Genomic DNA, 24,039 nt, shown 5'->3' on the forward strand with positions numbered 1-24,039 from the left:
CCATCCTGCGTTTGCGACGTCACGGTCGGTTCGTGGAGACAAAATGATCGAAGTTAGCAATAATTTGGAATTTATAATGACCAAATGTCTTCGCCGGCATCATTGCAGTGATTTTGGAATTGGGGTAAATGGAAACACGTTTAATGCAAAATCGCAAAATAATATAATAGACCATACCGCATATGGTTTTTTTGCAACATGCCCGCAAGTTGGCACGCCAGGTGGATTTCATAAAAAAATCGTCAAACCGGTGAAAGAATGATGAATTCACCATGAAAATAATACGCCCACTACGCTGCATCGAGCTCGGTTGTAACGAAACCTGGTCAACACTGGTTGAAATTGAGTAACCCTCACCAGAACCTCAACGAGATCCATGGCTTTTTTATCTAAGCTATACCCACACAGGCAAATCATTCGTAACGAAATCGTTGAACCCTTATTCTCTGTCTATTATTTTGCACGGATCACGGTAAAATTTATGGACGGGGAAATTAGCCAAGGATTTCCAGCGGGTGAAGGGGTGGGGGGCCCTTCGTAACGAAAACCCGTCATGATATGCAGTTTGATCGTTCGGTAAAACAGACACCTGCAGCGATGCAATCAGTGGCGAGTTTAACTTGGATGACGGCGCTGTCGAATGGGATTGCATTGACCGACGGAGGAAATTAGTCACGCTTGGGAATAATGATTCAGTTGTGGTTTTTTACGAGCTTTAGCACTCGCTCACTGCCATGGGAAATGGACATTATATTCGCTTGAATATGAGGTGCGTATGCGAATGAGAGACAGAAGGCGAGAGAGCGCGCGCGATCATTTTGTGAAAAGATGCAGGTGAGCCACAGGCTGATATTCATCCAAATGGAAGAGACCTACTACTCCTTGGCCGTTGCAAGGAAGGAGGAAAATTCTCAAAACTACCAGTATCTCGGTCACCCGGAGAGGAACAAAATTCGATTAAGAAATTGTTGCGTGCGGGAAGGAGGCACAGAGGTGGAAATATTATTTACCCTCACGTCGAAAAACTTCAGATGTTTTGAAATTTTTTAACTGACATATGTATAGCTGTATGTGACACGAAGCAGAAATAAGAGGTCATTGCGCGATAGTTTTCCCGGGACATGTCCTTTAAAAAGTATGCTTGACATGGATTTCTATGCTGCGGCAATTATCAGTAAAAAAAATCATTACTTCACATGTGAAGGAATACTCCGTTTTTCTTAAACCGATGCTGGACAGATTATTGTAATCTTGTCATTTTTGTGAACTAATATGAATACATTCCCACTTTAACTCAGGCAATATAAGGGCTAAAAATTTAAATAAAGTTTAATTTATCGTCTTGAGTGTACATTGTGAGATGGAAACGTCAGTTTAACGTTAAAACGATCTGTCGATTATGGGCACCCAAAGTAGGCACCGCGCACTGTTTACTCCGACGCCTCTTCACTTTTTTTTTAATTATGAAATAAGGTAAAAGGAACACGTTTTCGGACTAATTTCCAAAATATGTCTACGAAATATTATTTGGCACAGAATATTTGGGTCGATGCTTGCAAAATGCAAAAATTAAAAATAGATAAAAAAGTGCAAAACGTGCGTTACCTTTATGCATAAGTTTTGTTATTCGTGCTCTCACAATTACAAAACAATACATATAATTACGGAAAGGTTGAGAGCCCATGACGTCACCCGAAGAGGCAACAACACTGTCGCCAAGAGTGCCACTATAACGTGACATTAGGTCAGTGGTGACTTAGCAAAGTATTAAGGATTCGATGGTTTTCTAACATGACGGTAGGGAACTTTGATTGCATCAGTAGTCAATACGACTTTTAGCCAATAGAGGGGTGAACAACATTTCAGGTCGATCAGATATAGATCAGAAAAATTCACAATACTACCGCAAAAGCGGTAGACACACAAAAAATAAAAAATAAGATAATCGCTAAGCTCAACGTAAAATGTAGTTCACAAATTAGACTGTCCTAGTTTCAGCATTGTTTCTGTGGAAACCATTATATATATATATATATATATATATATATATATATATATATATATATATATATATATATATATATATATATATATATATGTATATATATATATATATGTATACATATATATGTATGTATGTATATATGTATATATATATATGTATGTATGTATATATGTATATATACATATATGTATACATATATATGTATGTATATATGTATATATATATATATATATATATATATATATATATATATATATATATATATATATAATCCATGTAAATACTTCCCGAGACGAATCAGTTGACAAATGATCGTAATTTTGTCATAAAGTCAATTTTGTGCGTAAGCAATTTTTGAACCGCCGCGCATAATACACCAAAGTCACGTGACTCTGCCTCTTCTTACTCTATGCACAAAATTGTAACGGGTGTTTTCCGAGATGTTGCCGATAGGTGACATGGTAAAACAGTCGATCGTAGCGAGAAGAATATTAACGAGTGTGGTCACTTCCAGTTTCACTGGGATCCCGCGAAGTTAGCGTTTGCGGTATTGGATGGGATGAGAATTTCCCAGCTTTTAGCATAAAAAAACAATATTTCTCAGAAACGGTAAAATAATGTATTGAATAACAAACTATATATTTCTACATTAGTGGAGCAGCTTCGGATGAAATACTTTTACGGACATAAACCCTATCATTAAAGAGTCTCCTCAAAAGTCTGTGAAAGACATTTTTAATCGTCGATTAAAAAAATAAATACCGGTTTGTATGAAATTAATATGAAATACTTCCCTCAAAGCCTGTAAAAGGTGCTTCGAATGATACCTTATGAGGAAATTTTGAGTTGTTCGAGTGTAAAAGAGGAACATACAGATAGGGGTCTCCCAGAAATATATGTTTATACATGCACGATGTTGACTGACTGGTAATGAATACTGCTCTCTTTCCAAACACTTACCAACGACAGTGAGTCATGTTTCCTTAGCAACAGTGAGTCATGTTTCACGGCACGCCGTCATTTTATGAATTATCTATCCTGAACGTAGATAAGGTGTTAATCAGTAATAAGTGCTAGAGACACACTAACTTTCAGTTTCTATAAAACACCTTTTACATCATGCACGCAGAGTCAATGAAAACAGTACTCACATCCCTAAATTCTCACGTAGCTGATCCTGAGCTTACTTTGATAAGAAGTCTACGTCCGTGCAAAACTCGGCGCTAACCCATTAAGACATTCAGTCGACTTCAAGATTGCTCGGGTGTAGGCAGAACCCTTATCGCAGTGGATGAATCTTTCCTGCAAACAATGACTTCCTCGCTAAAGATGGTCGGAGCTTATTCAAGATGGACTCGAAATTTTCGAAATCCCGATAATATCGTGGTTGTGCCTTCACAGTTCGCCCGGAATTCCAGATAAGTGTGCGCAAAAATTTGCATTTAACACGAAAAAGAATGACGTCAAAACTTCGTCATTGTCTACCCTAAAAAATCGCGAATTTTTGCTGAAAAAATGTTGACTGCTGACAGACACGCGTATCTAAGTATGTTCTTTATGTATATAACCGGTTTTTTCCTAACGCTACACGTCTTTAAAGCGTGAAATTCGTCTTTGTATGAACTTTGAGTGTGTGCGAATATATACAAACTTAAAGTACATGTATGTATGTGTATATATATATATATATATATATATATATATATATATATATATATATATATATATGTACACATACACACACATTCAAACACGTAATCCCGCCAAATGGCGAACAAATACCCATTTATATAGAAACAGATATAAGGAAAAGGGATAGGAACACACATAAATGATCGCAGCATCGCAGATCTCAGTGTAAATTACATTTCCTGGATAGCTCAAGTGGTTAAGAGCCTCCGCCCGGCAAGTGGAAAGATGCGGAGTTCAAATCCCGGTCTAGGAAATATTTTTGCATTCGTGATCTGCTTGATTCTGCCTTCCCCACCTCTCCAGTGTTCGTCATGTATGTGTGATCCTATCCCTTTTCCTTATATCTATTTCAATATAAATGTGTATACTACCTTGATCAAAAATTTCCCGGAATTTATTCAGAAAATTAAAAATACAAGTTTATTCATCTAAATCTATATTGTCCCCTTCAAAGTAATCCCCATCGACTGCAACACACTTATGCCAGCGCTTGATCCAATCCTCGAAACATTTTTTATATTCGGTTTTCGGTATGTCCATCAGTGCTTCCTGCGATTTTTCCATTACTTCCTCTCGGCTGCTAAAACGCGTTCCCCGTAATGGTTTTTTAACTCGATTGAACAGAAAGAAGTCACAGGGAGCCAAATCAGGTGAATTCGGTGGCTGTTGGATGGTATTTGTTGCATTTTTCGTCAAAAAATTACGAATAATGATAGCACTGCGCGACGGTGCGTTATCATGGTGCAAAATCCACGAGTTTTCTGCCCACATTTCTGGTCTCTTTCGGCGAATTGCTTCACGCAAACGTCTCATAACGCCCAAATAATACTCTTTGTTTACTGTCTGGCCTTCTGGCAAAAATTCATGATGCACTACACCGTTGTAATCCATGAAAACCGTCAGCATTGCCTCCTTTCTTGACTGAAAACGACGTGGTTTTTTTGGTCTCGGCTCATTTGGTGAACGCCATTCACTTGCCTGATGTCTGGATTGCGTGTCGTACTCATAAACCCACGTCTCGTCTCCAGTAATGATCCTTTTGATGAATGTGGGATTGGATTCAGCCTCGCAAATCATGTCTTTTGCGACGTCAACACGGTCTCTTTTTTGCATGAAATTGAGGTCTTTTGGCACCAACTTTGCTGCTACACGACGGAAACCCAAATCATTAACCACAATGTCTTAGGCGGATCCATAGGCAATGTTCAAGTCCTCCGCTATTTCTCTGATGGTTAATTTGCGGTTATTGACCAACATTTCTTTTACTTTATCAATTTTTTCACCGACTTTCGATGTCGATGGTCTGCCACTGCGTTCATCATCTTCGATTGACTCACGACCACTTCTGAACCGCTCGTGCCACTGGTAAACGACCGTTTTTTTTAGAGAATCGTTGCCGAAACACTTTTCCAACATTTCCAACGTCCGTGCCAATTCTCGTGGACGGACCCCCGTTACTCCGGTCGGGGCTCCACTGTGTTGCCTTTCCAGCCGCCTAGGCTTCTAAGGCAGGGCGTCGTCTTCTGCGTTGTCACGGCGTTCTGGCGATCCCTGCTACTGAAGCCCGTGCGCCACTAAATCCGTTTTTTACGCAAAATTTAATACAAGTTCGTTGTTGCAAATTTAAATCCATTTCTGAAATTGTAAAAAATCGCCAACACACACAGAGATAGATGTACTCTTGGCTACGTAACTTTTGCAAATGTCAAGTTATGACACTAAGATTTAAAGGAAATATCAACAACAGATGTACCAATTTAACAAAAAAAACAGAACTCAAATCGGAACGATGGGAGCGCCACACGGTGGTTATTCCGGGAACTTTTTGATCAAGGTAGTATATATACATATATATACACACACATATATATATATACATATATATATATATACATACATACACATATATACAAACATACATATATATATATATATATATATATATATATATATACATCATTAGTATTTCAATCCAAGGATTGATTTACTGCAGCCTTCCATTCTACTCTATTTAATGTCAATGCCCTCAATCCTTGATACCCTCTCTGTTCTACGTCCTGAATTTGCCCTATGTACATGTCTCTTGGTCTGCGCTTGGGCAGACTGTAGTTCGAATATAAAACGTTGAGATCGCGGAAATCTCGAACCAACTACGGAACCGTGAGACAAAAAACTGTGACAGCCAAGGGTTTCCTGTGCCCCATCCTTTAACGCCACCCTCCCTTACCCATCTGCTGGAGAAGCACGAATGACGGCCGAGGAATTGAAGGCTGGCGCGCGATCAAGGGAGGCCCCTGACCACACTCGCGGCTCTTCTGCGGTTTCGCTCGACTGCCCCCGCTCCTCCGAAAATCACACTCCAAAGTGCGAGCACACATCATCGAGCCGAGTGCCATTTCGCCATCGATTTCGCACCAACTCCACCGGCCAATTTTTTCCACTCCCATTTCCGCCGACGATTACGGTCGCTCCGGGATAACGAGGCCTTTTCACGCTATCAATTCGCAAGTCCCTCGTTCCCCACGAAATATTCCCTCGGCCGGCCGTCCGACCACGCCACATTGCCCGATTCGCCGAAACCGAGATGGGAGCCGTGAACTAAGTGTGAGGAAGCAAAGGGGTATCGAGGGGCCTCGAGTGCGGAATGTATCGGGAACAGACGCTCATCTTAAGGAGATGACACCACTCCGGTCGAAGAGGATACGTCTAGAACCATGCAAGGTGGGGATACTATATACGTTTCGTGTGGGAGCACCTCACGACAGATCCAAAATGAACACATCCAAAATGAAATCAGGGAAAGTATGGATACAGAAGAGGGGCAATATGGAGCGTTAAACGAAAAAGAAACATTGATCGGACAATCATGGAGAAATATTGGATTTATCAGAAATATAACAGAAGCTGATGGAAAAGAAAGATCGAGCCAGAAAGTCAAGGGAATATCTAATATTCTATGGCTAAAGGGTGAGACATGCAAGGAAGGAGAGTTATTGAGACGTAAATAGATGACTTTTCTGCTTTCAAGTCAGGTCTCGCGCATAGCCTGTTTTTTACACAAAATTTGATTTGTCAGAGATTAAAAAAATAAACGAAACACATTAGTGACATGGGGCAAGGTAGGATAAATGGACCACAAATAATCGATCTTCAGATCAAAGGACTTACGAATGCAAAGGTAGGACGAATAAAATTGAAAAATTCAAGTTGAAGGTGAATGTGCAAAAATTCTGGGTTAAACGCAGAATTTAATGCAAAGCCATTGAAGAACGTTTCTGGAGAAGCTTTTTCTTAACTGGCAAACGTTCGCTCTGGTACCACTCGCCGTTTCAAGGAACACTTAAATGGACAATAAGGGAAATCGCCTGACTAGAGAATGGGGTCTAAAAAATGTTGGCGATCTGTCATGATGGAATACTTTGAACTTTAGCAATGCTTAACCACGCGTTCAATTTTATGTTGGAATACTGGATTAGTTCGCAGATATATGCATTACGAAAGTAAAGAGGCGATGTTCATGAAAAATCTGCTATTTTTTTTTTTAAATTCATCTTAGCATTAAACAAAATATTAATTTTGTAATCCTTGCATAAAAATCCCTCTAAATTGACCCCTTAACCTCTCATTCAAACAAGAACAAATCTGTAAAGTTAAAAAGTCATGAGTAAAAATGGTGTGGTAAGGGCATATAGTAACTTCTATAACATAATACTATAGAGAGCTCCCGCCGAGCATTTAGACTCTGAATTAGTTTAGTTTATTATTGTAAATTATATTCATTTTACCAAACTTAATACAATTTACAATATTTATTACGACTACTTTAGGTCCAAACAATCTTCATTCATGTTAAATTCGTTTTATATTTGGACAGCGGAAGCGTAATTAGAAAAGATTAATAATACATTTTGCTTCAATCAGTATCTCTGATTTTACTCATTTCCAGTTGCAATTTAACCGCGAACTGACATCTGGAGTTCTAAAACTCCTTTCTTCACATCCAGGTAGAATATTTTAGGTTGCGATATCCTCCAACGACACTTGCGAATCACGCCATTGAGGTTCTTAGCAGTTGTACGTTTCAAATGCGATCAGTTCTCGGTATACGATCGTATGTGATCAGATTTCTATTAATTAAGACGATACCTCGAATCGACTTTCCAGAGGCGGACCTTTCCTGCATAGGTCAAATACCTACGTGGGGAAATTTTGCTTTCCTCGTATTTTTGTTTGCAACCATTAATTTTTACGGTGACCTCCTTTACCTGATTAATACAATTTGTTCACCCACCCGCAACGTTGCAATAGAGCAACGCCAAACGGACCATGAAAACACGCACGCATGGTCGATGAACCCTTGCAAGTGATTTCTTGATTTCGCACGATAAAGACCCTGAGTCATTAGCACTTTCGGTTGAGAAACTTACCGTCGGGATAAGTATTAATTACGACCAGGAAAAGTGATAACCCGGAGGGCAGGGGGGCTCCTCTTCCTTACTCAAAAAAAAAACATTCGGGAACCCAACAACCCGTGCGACGTCCGTGATTTCCTACGCGACGGTTCGGAAAAAGTTTGATTGCCTAGAACCAAAATGGCGTGGAGCAACAACAATGAGGAATTCGTCCCAGCGCGCGCAAATCCCATTGTCTCCTCCGTCCATCAAACGACCCCACCCAGCACAAGATCGGTCCAATTAAGTCCCCGGGGAAGGCTAGGAGAGGGAGCGACCCGGTCGCCGCGCGCTGCCGAGTCGGGGTTACGTAAAACTCGAAAAAGACTCGCTCTTCTCTTTTCTCCCTCCCCGAAACTCCATGGCGAGAGCTTCGTCCGCGGCGGACGGGAGTGAAGGGGGAAGGAAGGGCCGAGACTGGAGGAGAGAAATTGCCGGTGGGTAGAGGGCGCGAAGAGAAAAAAGATGCAATCCGCTAACCTTGGCCAGCCTCATGGCTGTGACCCAGCAGAGTCGGGCGCTCTCCGAGTCGCAGGCGAGGCACCTCAGGGACTTGGGGGCCAGGGCGCCGGGGCCTCCTCCCTCCTCGGAGGAGTGCGGCGCTGACGGGGGCAACGGCGAGGGGCCGTCCAGTGAGGAGGTGGACGAGGATGGGGACGCGGATGGCGAGGGGGGCGACGAGTATGCGGTGGGCCGCAGGCACAGGCCGAACTCTGTCGGGGCCCGGAACTGGTTTTTGGCGTTCAACGTCGAGTACACGTTGTAGTCCTGGAGGTGGGCGAACACCTGCAGTTGAGTTCCGCCGACGCCGCTATTGCTGCCGCTGGAGCCGACCCCTTCAGACCCATCGCCACCCTGCGAAATATCAAGAAGATGGGAGAAATTTATAGAGACCGTCACAAAACATCACAAGAGCAGCAACCCTGAAACTTTTGGGGAAAGATGTTCAAGATCCACCGGAATGCACAACACTTAAAATAAAATACTCTTTGGAGATGTAGGCACTAGTGAGGCAATCGCCCATACCTAGTTACCAGGCGAGCATAACTTCGTGAAAATCGAACACGCAAAAGTTTCAGGCAAATATTTTTGACAACAGTTCAGGTTGTAAAATAATTTTTACAGAGCTTCAAACTTTACCATATTTCAATGACTGAAAGCTTTTTAAGAAGTCGTCAACAGTAGAATGAGACACTTAAGCCTAAGAAATAAATTAGTTCCGAATAAAAGGGAAATCAATAATGATAATACAGCGGAAATTTAAATAGAAGACAATCTGTGAAAATTTAAACCCTTCCGTCTGTCACATTAACGGTTGGACAAAATATTGAAAATTTATAAGATAGCATTAAATAGAATTAAACAATGTTCAAATAGTGAGTGGCACATATTTAGCAGTAATCCTATCTCTTTATTCCGCATATACGAAGCAGTCGCTCTGTTGAATATTATTGAAACTAATCGATTGTTAAGTAAAATATCTTATAGGAGCTGGCAGACGGTTATACGTATTATTTTGGTCGAAGTTTACATTATTTGTCAATATAGATTTGAAATTTGGTCTCATGCACTGGAATGATTTTGTCTGACGAAGAGAGCCCAAATCCGGTTCGAGTGATTCAAGCTATCAACGTCACGATTAAAACTCCGGTTGGTCACTGGGTCATTAGTTCGGAAATGGAAATTTCAAAATGGTCGGGGAATGGATTCTATTACTTCCAGTTTGAGGGACTCATTCAGAAGAGCAAATTAAGACCATAACACAATCCCCGAGCTCATGAGCCAGCCAGATATATTAAGGGGCTGGTGGCAGCTATCTATAAGTGGAACAACAGAACCCCATCAGTTGATGAACTCCAGAGTCGATCGAGAGTGGATTCTGAAAGCACGGGAATGGATTTACTATCAATTTTGCTTGAGAGAAACTTGGTTTGTGATAAGACTAAATGGGTATCAGGAGCTATTGCCTCAAAATCAAATGATAACAATGATCTAATTTCGGCGCAAATTGTTTGTATTTCCAGTCGAGTTCAAGGGGAAAGAAAAATAAAAGAAATGAAAAACCGCAAATCAAAGCAATATTTCGAGTCAGGACAAGAAATAATTTGCACATATACCGGCACCTTTGCATTTGAAATGTATGCACTATCTCGTATGTTGCCGTAATCAAGCATCGATTACGGTTCTGAGCCTGTCGTCAGTCCATGAAAGCTGTGATACATTATACGAATGTATATTAAATAAACCCGGACTTGCGCATTTAAATTAGTATCAATTATAAAACAATAACCCCCCTCACGCAAAGTAGGTACTATTTAAACTTTTCCGCGTAGTTAAAATGTTCTATTTTGGCGATAGGAAATAAGGATATGCTAACGATAAAAATTGCGTGCCGAAAAACAAACTGATATTTTTCTTTACTTCAATCGCAAAATGAAAACCTAAAAATAAAAATTTAAAGCAAAGTTTCTGATCAAAGCCAAACAAAGCAAAGTAAAACAAAGCTAAACCCTAATATTATTCCTGAGTTAAGCCTAATTTCAAATTACACAAACATAATTGGTCATCAGTAATTTCACAATGCAACGGAGGAGAAATAAAAAAAATAACAATAGGTCTCCAAGCATAAATTACTTAACTCTTACTGGATATGATTTACTCAGCTTTCCGAATAAAAAGAACGCCGATTTTATCATGCGAACGAATGTACAGGAAACATTTCCCCTTTTAAATGCTCTACTTACATTCAAACCGAAATAATAATTCGTTAAATGTAGCTAAAATGGTGGGGTTGATTGATACCGACAATAATTGTTCATAATTTGCATTTACTGCCTCCAGTACGACTGCCCTCGGCGTCCCCACAAGCAGTGCCGTCCATTTTGTGCGCCAGTGATTTGAGCTGCCTCGTTCTCCCGATGCGTGCAGGGGCCGCGGGAAAGCAGGGTCGTTATTTCTCGAGTTTCTTCGAGTTTTCATTAGCGTGATGTCGACTGATTCCGACAGAGGAATAATACATATCCGACATATTGTGACGCACCCGGATCGTAACTTTGGTCGACGATCAACTCTGGTCAAAATGACACCTCCCTGTGCTCCTGCCATTCGTCAGAAGTGAATCGGCGACGGGAGTAGGCATACCGGATCGCGTGACGGAGATCCGACCGTGCACCAGTGGCCGGGGGGATAATTTTTTTCGGATGGCGTGGCGGCGAGGAAAACAAATTCCGCGAAATAATTTACGCATACACAAAAAGTCATTCTTTTTATCTCGCGTAAACTGGGGAACGAAAGGAGCATACAAAATCCATCCCATGATTTTATAACAATGCCTGAAAACTTGAAGGACACCCCAATTACCGATGTTAGTCCACAGATGAAGTAGGGTTTGCTACATTTCTCCTAATACAACACAACCCCACACCCTACAAACCCTACTTCCATTCCGCCATCCTTCACTCCGCCCGATATCCCTATCCTTTTCCTCCCCTTACTTATTCGTGAGTGACATCCTCCCCTCTATCACAGTCTTCAACATTCCATCGCCAATCAAAATGCCCTACATCCACTTTTCGCGCCCCCTTTGAATTTCTCCCAACAATCCGCTCTGCGAACACCGACCTGTGCAGTCAAAGAAAAACTAATTTAATCCAACACTTAAAAGTGTCTTCTTCGTGCGCTATACTTTTCGCCACCAACCACGCAGAAATCGACTGTGCTCGGTCAAATACCTACGAATAAAATAACTACAACTGGAAAAACAGGTAGGTCTTGTTTCCAAGCCTGGGAATGAAAAATCGATATGAAATCTTTTGGCTGAAGAATCATTAAGCAAAAACAACCCAGGGAGAGCGAGAGCATTGAGTCGTCAATGAAATTAATGTATCTAGAGAGAAAAGAGGTAAAATAGCCTATTCCAAGCAAGAAATACATCTTCATTTGAATAACTTTCCGCTTTTGCATAGCCGCGATAATTTACCTTCGGATAAACTAATTGAAATATATAGGCACGCTCTGCACAAATACTACTCCATTAGTCATAGACACAAAAGTTAAAAGACCGGTTTCAGCACTTACTTCTAAGACGTCTTTTGGCTTGAAATCATTTCGCTATGTGAAGAAACTGACAACACTCATTAGACGATGAAAACGAAGCGCCGAAGCTAGTTGTACGCCTTTTCTTATTGTGACCTACAATCGTATTTTTTTAAAAGTCACCTCATTTCACTTTTACTAACATGGCATTCCACCAAGATGCATCCCAGTAAAATGATACAAGTCCTCATATATACTATATATTAACTTTTTGAGAAAAAAAGCCTTCTCCTAATAAATGCCAATTTCAAGGGATGTTTCCACAAGTAATTATCGTGGAAATATTTCCAACCAACCACGGATTTCCCTTCCGTTGCCATCGGTTTGTCTTCGATCAACTATCCCGTACATTAATACTTCTTCAACTGATTCGTGAAGAGTCCTTTTACTTTAGGACTTCCATTAGTTTTATTCTCCCTCTATCACTACTTGAAGTAGGCATGTAAGTCTTTAATAGTAGTGCTTTTATTCCTTTTCCTCCGTAGCGATACCATCTGACTACAGGGGCTAGCGGTCCGGAAAAATTTTACGCACGACGCTTTCGTTTCTGGACGCGATTTATATTCTCTCTCATTTTTGCATTTCGAGGTAATACGACAACATCAGGTTAACCACATGTGATGAGCAATGCAACATAAAGGACTGCTAATAACTCCGAGGAACAGGGATGCCGAACTAAGAATACACCTTTATAAATTGAAAAACGGCATATGCAAGTTACCATTGATTCACTGTGAAATTATTTATTTCATTAGTCATTTACGACTGACTCAGTTAAGGGACCTCAACGGTCTGCTTACAAATCTCACTTAGAATGGCGGAAACCGTTGAATAACTACGGGGTAATTAACAGAAAAGTAATTAGGAGAACAGTAATTGAATGTAGGTCCTCCAATATTTTTGTAAATGTTTTTCTTTGGACATTTGGATCCATATCTTACGAAACATAATCCTTCCCTCATAACTGGGCAAGTTACAAATATTATTAGCGTAAATGACTTCGCCAGAGAAGCAAGATACGTAATTGCCGAAGGAATGGATCCGAGCAACTATGTACATATTTGAACTTCTGCCAGATATTTAGCCATCACTAATTATTTCACATAAACTAGCCATTATTAAAACAATCGCATTGCATTCATCCTTGAGACTTAGTGCAATCGTAAGGACACAAAAAAATCTTCACATACTGAATGTCGAAATTGTGATAAAAGAGTTTTAAAAAGTTGCAGCGTGCAAACCGAGACACAAGGTTTATGGGATATAATCAATTTTTCTGAGCTCACAATCGCAATAAAACCATTAAATGTCGCGACGTATTCCACACGCGGGACGAATACCTTGAACTAGTTACCCACTAAACAAGCCGTCTCGCACGGAATCGCCTTGCTACGAGGGTCGACTTTTACGTGCGTTTTATTACTCGTCTTCCTAAACTGCCCTTTTTTTTAACGACTCGACTGCAATTTATTAGGAAGCGGGAACCAAAAGGCATAAACTAAGGGAGCGGAATGAAAGCTTCCCCGATCGTGTCGAGGCGATTTTTCGCGCTAAGGCCTGTCCGCAAGCAGTCATCCAATCGGAAGTGCCGCTGGCTACCGAAGGAAACAACGTGAGCTAATCGCGACGCGAAATCTTCTCGATCGTTTGTTTATATGGATTTATGGACTACTTTGCCTATCATCCGAATAACGAAGGAATGGAGAGCCTCACATTATTGTTTGATAGCCTTGGTTGTGAGATACTGGAAGCACGGCGATTACACGCAAGATTTATAAACCATCAGATATGCACGCATCATTTGAGTTTTGCGCCGAAACAGAGGGAATTATTTAAGCCACTCAGGAGTGGTAGCGGGAGGAAAAGAATAGGCATATTGGACGGGTCAAAGGGAGGCAGGAAGTATGCGGAATCGAAGAAGGTTTTGTTGAAGTGCAGAACGTTCCAACTTCCAAGGGTGCTTTAAACGGTGGGAAAGAGAATGGAATAAGTGCATAGAAACGAATGGAGAGCACTTTGAAGGGGACGGAATCGGTGTAGACTAAATTTTGCAAAAGAAAGTTTTTATGACCTCAGTTCACGTATTTATTGGACAGAGTAATATGGTGCATTGTTAGTTAGCGAGGCTTAAAAATGTAGTAAGGGTTAGCTAGTGCGTCCATCAAAAATCTGCCTTAAACGGTAAGCAACAGCCTATCAATTGGGCAAGTATGCGAGACCACAGCGAGGTATTAAGAGCAATGGACTGTGGAATGGACAGATGTAATGAGTCCCATTTTCCCCTCGCAAAGTTCGTAACCACAAAGATAGCAAATCAAGTAAAACAGTACGAAAATCCCGTAAATAATATGATACCCGACGCTAATAATCGCCAATTAAACCCAAATGGCTGGTGACCTAACACCCTCTGCTAGGCGCCCACAACGCAATGTAAGATTTAGATGTCCCTAAACTAATAATCGAGTACCCTTACAGAGTGAGGAGTTTCTCTCGGGCCCTCTTTCTGAATCCCGACTGAGGCTGACGTAGCTGAGCTACAGATTAGCACGCCAGTCAGTCAGCCTTCAGCTGGTGGGAATAGTTCCCCGAAAAGGAAGTGCGCTGCTCCGGTGGAACTGCTGTTCTCCTCTTCAGCAGTAGGGACCCGTACTAAGGGCAAAGTGACGATTGAAAGTGAAATGGACCAGTGTACCTTTCCAGTGTGAGTGAAGGAGAAGGAGAGGCTTCTAGTGAGCTAGTGGTGAAACTATAGCTAGGAAGGACGAATTTTAGAAAGGTACCTATTATAAACAATTCTAAATTAGAACTAAGGGGATCATTTGCCCGTTGCTTCCACAGGTAGAAGAATACAAAATATCTAATATATGCCAGTCCGAGGAGTTGTTTTATGTATATTTTTATTTTTTGAATAATTTTAATTAGTTCTATTCCTTTTGTCAAAATTATTTTATCCCATTTTTCATTATAATAACTGCTATAATTATTTTAAATTGTTTATATTTACTTATTTATTAATTTTTTCCCTCCATCCGATCCGGCAAGTCAGCAATACACTAAAACTAACAACTAGTAGTTAGTTGACTGACTTAAAAGCCAAACGAATTTAAAAAGCGTGGCAATTTACGTACACTAATACAGAAAAATAACGTATTTTTGAAATCCGTTTAAATTACATTGGGAATTTCATTCGAAGTTCTTCAAAATGCGTCTTCACGCTTTAAACCAGGGTGAACTCAGAGACGTCGAGAGTCCGGCGTCCGCCTCCCAAGACTCGATGCAACACAAATCCTCCCACCACCACCCCTCCTCCGCCCCCCTTTCCCGCCCCCTCCCCTATTCTCTCAACCAGCCTTACCCACGACAGCCAATGACCTCAGCAGTCAACCTCAACTAGGCGATGCAACACCGATCGATTACTCCCTCCTGTGCTCCGTAGAGCTTCACACTGAAGTTCCGGCTATAAATCATAAGTTGATAACCGCTCCCGAGGCTTTGATGGGAAGGCGTTCCCTTCCGCTGAAGTTAAAAATCATGCGATCGTGACGAAAGATTTATTCTCACGTGGAAGGCGACATTTACTCTTTTAAAGGTTAGGGAGAGAGCTCGTCGTGATAACCAATGGGTAAGCTGACTTAACTGGGATGCATGGAATTATAAGGGTGGTAAAATAAAGACGTTTCCCAACATTCATGCCATAAACATTTTGGAGCCAGATATATATTGCCAGTATTAAGCGTGATCCTAGCCAATTAAACCGTATAATGTTTCGGAAGGGAAACTTCAGCCCTGCTAATAAGGTGTTGGCTTTCGTGTTGGCACCGTAAAGGTATAAACGACATCTATTTGAGAGCCGGACGGTAGCGGACGAACAGAGGCATGAAATACACCCAGATTCATCAAGGAAAATTGCATTATTCAATTTGTGACCGGAGGTACTGCGCTTTTAAAAGTTTCACCGAGTTTATTCATCCCTAATCTATTTCTGTCACATTTCCCGATGTCATATTTCACGTGCTTTGTCTCCGATTCATGTCCGTACTGTTATCAGTGTCATCTGCGGCCTGCAAGGATTTTCCGGTGTTCCTTTTACTGCGGGCAAATGCCGTGCCATTCATTGTCATTCCCCCTACTGACGTTTAAGGAAAATACAAAGAAAAACTTCTTGATTCGCGGAACAATTTCATGAACGACTAGTAGACGTCAGACGATTATTGGAAAACCTAGGATAGGAGCCAATGGGGATCGGAGCGGATCGCATGCAGACGGGGAGGAGAAACAAAACGCACACGAGCTAAGAAGGGATAAATCTAACCTCATATTATAATGACGGGATCAAAATGAGAAATTAAGGTTAATTCCACTGCAGAATTCGATATGCGGAGTGGCACGAGGCGTGACTAGACGATCAAAGCTGCGCGAAAAAACGGGTACAACACCAAATTTTATACAATGTTATTTTCAAACTGGGCTGGAGATGTAAATGTATCCGTTTTTCTTTATACCAACGACGATGTAACGAACGAACCTGGACGAGAGTCCAAAAGGATCTACGACGGGAATGCCTGGATATTTCCAGAGAAGTGTAAGGACGAATGAAATTGAGGCTAAATGCGTCCTTAAACGAAAGAAGTCTTGTCTGATAAGGAGAGAAGGAGGAATGACTGGATGGCGAGTGCAAATGGCACCATGTTTGAACAAGTGGGTGATTTTGTATATCTTGGGAGAATATTTGCTCAAGACGGTAGAATGGAAGAAGAGATTAAAAGGCGAGCGGATGTGATGTGTAGAGATTATAAATAAGTGCATGTGTGTGTGTGTATAAGGCTGCAAAGATGGCATTGCACGCATGTGCACTCCTTCCCAACATTACTGCGTGGGAGTTAAACCTTGGATAATAAACTATGACATGCATAAATGTAAACTAAACGCAACGGGTTGCGTGTGAGTACTTAGGATATTAGGCAATTGCGGTAAAAACTTAAGATGGAGGGTGGGGGACGAGAGGGTTATTACTATAATGTATACTGTATAACCTATGACAAGGAATACCAAAAGTCTCAGGAACAGAAAAAATCTATGGAATGATGAATTGAATGTGACATGCGAAATAAGTATGCAAGGGGAGGGTCGTGTGGATGGAATTAGTGAAAGGAAGTAGGCTTTGGGAAATTACCTCAAATCATAATTTTTAACTAACTACCCCGAAAGGGTTCAGGCGTGAAGGGCATGCATATTATCGTAAACATACTTCGCGATCAAATAATGTAGGTATTTAACCTCAGCGGCTCGTGACGCAACATGCACCGCCATAAGCTCTCGTGTTGGCTTGTGTGGGAGTAGGGATGGGGTGGGAGTAATCCGCAGGTGTCGATTAATCAACTCCGCAATTGATCGTTAAGACTTCGCTCTCAATTGATCTCACGAAGTTTTGAGGGGAGGGGAATGGGGAGATGGGGCGACGTTTTGATCGAGCGTGATGGTGCGTGACGCGAGGAGGGGGTGAAATGGAAGCAATCGTGACGTCACGTTCACATAACCATTAATTATAACTGAATACTGCTTGCCGCCTAGTGGCGAGTTACAATCCCATAAATTTGCGGATATCAACTCTTTGGCGTGAAACTAAGGTTTGACGCATTAACAAGAGAAAAAAACATTGCTGCAGATGAAAAGACATTGCAGTACACCTGGTAAAATATTCTCCGAGTTTGATGTATTTTTTCGGGGTAGGGGGGTAAGGCCGCCGTATCATCGAAGCAGTCAAAAAAAAAACCAAAAGAAGGCGTGATTTCACGGGCGCACGAAGTCTGTGAAAAAACGCAGTGAATGAATCTTAAAAGCAAGCTCGGAAAAGTTCTATAAATAAAGAACCATCCTTCAAGAAGTTCTCTCGGGTTTCCCACCGGGTAAGGTTGCAGTACACCGACGTTTCGATGGCTGACTCTGCCATCGTCTTCACCCTGAAGACGATAGCAGAGTCAGCCGTCGAAACGTCGGTGTACTGCAACCTGATCCGGTGGGAAACCCGAGAGAACTTCTTGAATACCATACACCGGGAAAACCTGAGATCCTTCAAAGAACCATCCTGTATTCCAATTCAATCTTTCCATTGATCCAATGTGATGTTTTTATTCTGGACATATGTACAACGCATGAATTAATCGCTAACATACGTCTTTCATGGATATTGAAATATATAGCGATAACATATGTAGATTAAACCACGTTGTGGTAATGGTTCAGGCCGAAGCTTTGTGGAATGCCGTCGTGATTGGCAAAATTCGTCCAATTAATTTAAAAAAATCTGCGTTACACAAAATGAAGTAATTTAATTCTACTAGTTTTGCTGCTCTCCAGCATCCGTGAACGAATTTTTGAACAAGCATCCCCCTGCCGCTCAACCTTTCCGATGTCCTGCAGGGTCTCATGTAAATGTGTATGTATTCCCAAAGATTATACGCTGTAGTGAAACTAGTTGAATTAAATAATTTTATCTGGGACAAACTGCGATCGATCCGAAGGCTGGTTTGATAGGTGGTGGCTCAACTTTCCCCGCAAGCCCTGCGGCGTGTGAAATTCAAATTTCGTGTATTTGGGTGCAGTTACTTTCACTATGCCATCCACCCCAGGGAGATCCGGCATCGGAATACAAAGTAGTAAATATACTAAGCAGAGATTTCGCAGTTTATTTATGAAACGTTTTTCGACGTGTCAACGCCATCAGTCAGTATGCAGTATTTCTAATAAAGAGCTCATAGTATACAGACGCCTAAATACGTGTCGTGTTCATAAATATATTTCGAGAGAAATTTTTTCTTTGTGCTTTAATTTTTTCCCCATTAAGACTTAATGTCACCAGGTTAATAGTCAAATTTATAACAGAATACATGAGGGTTATATATAATTAAATTTCAAGACTCGACACAATTACCAACTTCTCTGGCACAATTGTTGATTGACCAAAAAAATATAGTTCACGACTAGTGAAACGAAACGTCTTACGTACGCTCTCCTCGACAGATGCGAACGGTGTCAGTTTTCCTCCATGATAATGGCTATGCATTAAAATTAAAAAGAAGCGGCGATTTCTCCGGGAACACCTGCCCGTATCGAGAGCCGCAGTTATCTTAACAAGCGAGGGTAACAGCACACAAACGACTTCCTTCCTTTGCCGAGGGCCTGAAAGGGAGAGGTTTTAGCACCCTTGAATCGGCGAGGGGGGGGGGCGTTGGTAGAGAAAAGGGACGGCGTGTAACCAAAGGAGATATTGCATCATGCAGGCACACACGTACACACACACACGCTCACTCTGTCTCGTTCTCCCTCCACGGCAAATGACCTTATTCGACGCGAAGGACTACTAATTGCGAGAAAAGCGAGAAATGGCTATTGATTTCGAATTCCATTTGCTCTTCGTCCGGCGAATCCAATCCATGGTTTTACGTGCAGGAGGTATTGCAACAAGACCGCCCCAACCCCCGGACCAAAGGTGACGTCACCTTCGGGGAGGCGGGAATTTAAATTAAATTTTCTTGTTTTTTTCTTTTGTGAATTGAAAAAAACATTCCATCTGGGCTGTTCCCACATCCGTGCTGGGACGGATGGTACTCCACCCTTTATCGGATGATCGTGCACCGCAATCGTCTTGCGAAAAAAAAATAAATTAAATACGGAGTCGTTTCCATTTCGCAGGTTTCACGAGGTCAAGCGTTTCACTCCGCAGAAACTAGCCGGGTGAAGAGGTGATTTATAAAAAAATACACAAGAGCCCATTACTCTTATTTTTAGTTGATATCGTGCGCTTCGTTTATAAATGTTCATCCTACCGCAAAGGCCATCACACGGTTAGTGAACTTACTTCTGTCATCATACGAGCCGCTACAGGCCGGAAGCATTACTAACATTGAAGTATTTTTAAACAGAATGCAAAGTTTCGGCATCAGATGCGTGATTTTTTCATGGATATGAAGGCTTCACCTGTGTTAGGAGACTCGTTGTACCGGAATATATAAGAGCAACGAAGGGAGCAGACATGATCTAAGATTGTTAGGAACATTAAAAACAGCAGCGTTTACTTGTGACACCGAGGGAATTACTATTGTGTCTAAATCCATAGGCAGATCGGACGACCTTTACCCGACCACTAACATTATTACATTAAGAAGGCAGGCATGTGTGCATGAGTACACGCGTGTGAAAATTTGTTCGAGTGTATGTTTGTATTTAAGTTAAGATGAATAATTACACAAAAAAGGATTGTGTCCTAACACCCCCGCCACACACCCTCTGCGGCGGCCTGCGGGAATTGTGTAGATGAAAAACTTTTCGTGAAATCCTAAAGAGAATCTTTGGTTCTCAATATTATCTACGCTCACAACGGTACACGATTCCGGAGAGGGTCAACGATTTTTAAGAGTTTATGAGAACGGAAAATACCGAATCATTTGACGTTTGCCGGTGTAATCTCGTGCAAGTCTTCATCGTCACTCGCTTCGTCGCCCAACAAATCTTCGGCAAGGGAAACCCTTTCAACTATGAAAAGTACGACCGAGATAAACCAGCCATTTCCCAACACCCCCTACAATGGGCTGCACAGGTTCCTATCGACGCTTTCCCCCTTCAATGGGGGAGGGCATTGCACCCTCCCGTGCTGCGCGGGGCGCCTATGCCAGAGCCACCACGGTGAGGCGAGTAATGAATCGTCCCGAAGAAATGGGTATCTCGCCGCGGGGACGTTTCAATGGAAAGACAGATTCTTTCGCATGTGTACTCGACGCCATCGGAAGTGAATTTTCCGCGGAAAATTTATACCGACGATCCGCTCGAAGGGCTGACCGCTGGCTAAGGGACGGAGAAATCGTTGGGAAAGCAACTCCTATCCCGTTTCAGAGTGGGGAACTGGACCGGGGTCAGCGGTCACCGACCGCGATAAACATTTGGTGATCCGTAAAGATATTTTGAACGAGGAACAAAAAGTGTCACACCAACTGACTAGTAAAAAATATACTCGTTTCTATTGTACTTAAACAAGGATGGGCACCATTTCATCATGTTTTAGAAAACGGAACAAGTATTTTATAAATGAGAGTGACTGGGCTAATGACCGAAGGGCCTGATCTCAATACCGAATGACGCCTCTGGGCATCCTTCGGCTTCACCCAAACTGTGTGATTTTTCAGGTTCCAGATTTTCATGGGAAACCACGGGTGGCAAAGTGAATAAAAAACTGGCCCCACTTACACTCGCAATGAGCAAATTGCACACGCCGTATATAACTTATTACCGTGAACTTTTGGTTATTATTCAAGCGCGAATACAATTTTCATGTCAATAAAATGGAAATTTTATGACCTTTATCTCATGGGCAAGAATAACTTCTTAAAAAATTCAGCCTTTGATTGAATTTTAATTTGATTTGACCGGCGGAGCCCGAATTGTTGGTCAACGCAGGATGAGAGGGGGTTGGATTGTCGGGGAGAAGCTACAATTATTTTTTATCAAGAGAATTGACAAGATTATTTTTCGACGGCGGAGTGCTGAGGACCCGTCCCGTCGCGATTCCCTCGGTGTGGTACGACGCCGGCAGCTTCGTAAAAAGGGCACGAAAGGTCACGCCGCTCGCGGGATAATTTCAACAGTTTCATTTTCTGCTTAGGGAGAAAAACTATTCAAAAAAAAAGAAACGCCCTTCACTTCCCCTTCGGAACACGCATCTGCACAAGTAACTTTTCGTCGTATCGTATATCCGCCACTCCCCACGGATGAAATGATTAATTTCGGAAGCGGGAGTAACTTGAGGGACAGGGAGGGCGAGATGATTAATTGAGCACGGGCTCTCGCCTTTCATCGGTGCCCTCCCGGCGGCCTCGGAATCCACGCGGGAGACGGTGCGATTGGAAGCGGCCGCCCGCCCGGGGTCGACCGGGTGGTAAAGGGGCCGGGGGAGGTGGTGGGGCAAGAGCGATATCGCCCTGGTGCATCGACTCCTGAGCTGAACGATGCGCACCGAAGGTAAAGCACAGCGACATCGATACTCCAAGGACAACAACGCATCGCAATGCGACGGCGAATACGACGCTGCGATGTAAAAATACACCCACGGTCTGCTAAGTGTCACTCTTTAATAACTCCCGATGCAAAACATCGAAGTATAGGCCGGATTTACAAAAGTTATATTTCGATACACAAATCGAAAATTAACTCATTTAAAAAATATATGATAATGAGCGGGATCATCAAACGATATTCGTATCGTAAATATCGGAGGGTGATATTCACTCAATAGAGCTTATGGAGAGGAGTAGCAGAAAATCGACGGTACCGACCCATTGCGTGAAAATGTCGTCAGCACTTAGCCAGATGGATGTGAACGAGACGCTGAAATATAAATGCAATTTGGCTCAACAGTGCGTAAAGGGTATTTTATACGGAGAGGGTGCGGACGACAGGGTCCTTAAACAGGGACTTAGAGAAAAGATCACAGAAGAATTTAATATGAAACGTAGTATTCTACAACTCGGAAAATTGGCCGTCTAGGCAAGAGGATAATAGATACATGGATAGAGGTCTTTATTCGGGCGAAATTTAGACCAAATGTCCCTTCTTCCATTGAAGGGATAATCGTAGATCGGGAAGCTTCTTGAGGCGTGAGTGTGAAACAAGACGGAAAAGGTGCAATGGGCGGAAATGATAACAAACGAAGTTCTAGGCATGGTAAGGGAGGTGAGAATTTCGTTGAAGGAAACTCAAAGGAGACAAGGAAATGGACGCAGGGCATATATAGTGGCAATGGAATGTTTAAGACTGATATAGAGGAGAATGTTTTTTACTTTATCTGATATTTTAGTAGCCTGCAAGCTACCGTTAGGGTGTGTGGCAAGGGGATGTTGCGTAACGGTAGTTGAGGCAGGAAATCAATAGGACCAAAAGATGGGAGGTGGCAGGAATTAAGTGTCGAATTGAAGAATGATTACTTTTGATGTAATGCTAGATTATTTACTTAACGCTATGTAGGACTGAGAAGTGTAGCAGTGCCCAGATAGTGAGATCAATTAGAAACCTGCCTTGAATGGTGGACTACTACTCTTATTAATAATGAGATACGAGCTTGAACCGTTCATTTCAGAATATGGTGGGATTGCTCCATCAAGACAAGAAACACGCTTGAATTTTTCCATTAAAAACATTTTATCACGCCATGGATGATAGAATGAATTTGTGTAAAAACTCAGTTTTCTCAGCAACGACAGAGAATCATCGGGAAAACGAGTTTTTTTGAAAATGATTCGATATAAATAAACTAGTCGTAATCAAACGTTATTAAAAGGAAAACGGCTGGTCATTTTTTTTCCATTACACTTCAATTTCGCCATAACGTCGATTCATCACCAATTATATGACTTCCAGTTTCGTGGTAGTCATAATCGATAGTCTCCGCCCATCAGAGTTAATTTTTTTTCGGTCCAAAAACTTCAAATCATCGAAAAACAGACGATCACTTGCTCCCGGCGTAAAAATCTCCTCTCCCTTCTTTGCACTGCACTGCTCTGAGATTTTCAAAATCGAACATCGCAGAGATACCCTTCTCCCTCGATCCCTTCCTCTAACCCGGTAGGACGGGGATGATTTGCGAAGCGCCAGGCGTCTTGGGTAATATTTCTATGACAGAGATCCACAATGGCGCTGTGAGTGGGCACTCGATTTCTTACCGTGAGAAATTTGCTGCGGCAATACGATCGGCTCAGGGAGAGGAACGACTCGACGCGCCTCGCTCCGGAAATTCGTTCGCCCCGCGGA

The 24,039-nt window shown here is 42.0% G+C and overlaps 1 protein-coding gene across 1 annotated transcript in view; it reads right to left on the minus strand.

The window, feature by feature from the left end:
* The window catches only part of LOC139697279 (growth factor receptor-bound protein 14-like), a 306,000-nt gene that overhangs the window by 36,336 nt on the left and 245,625 nt on the right, over positions 1 to 24,039 (minus strand). The window contains exon 8 of the mRNA XM_071595937.1: positions 8,629 to 9,003. Coding sequence (XP_071452038.1) covers positions 8,629 to 9,003 — 375 coding nt within the window. The remainder of the gene's footprint in view (positions 1 to 8,628; positions 9,004 to 24,039) is intronic.

Source organism: Hetaerina americana, unplaced genomic scaffold, assembly GCF_022747635.1.
Source record: "Hetaerina americana unplaced genomic scaffold, ioHetAmer1.1.p SCAF_71, whole genome shotgun sequence".
Classification (NCBI taxonomy): Eukaryota; Metazoa; Arthropoda; class Insecta; order Odonata; family Calopterygidae; genus Hetaerina; species Hetaerina americana.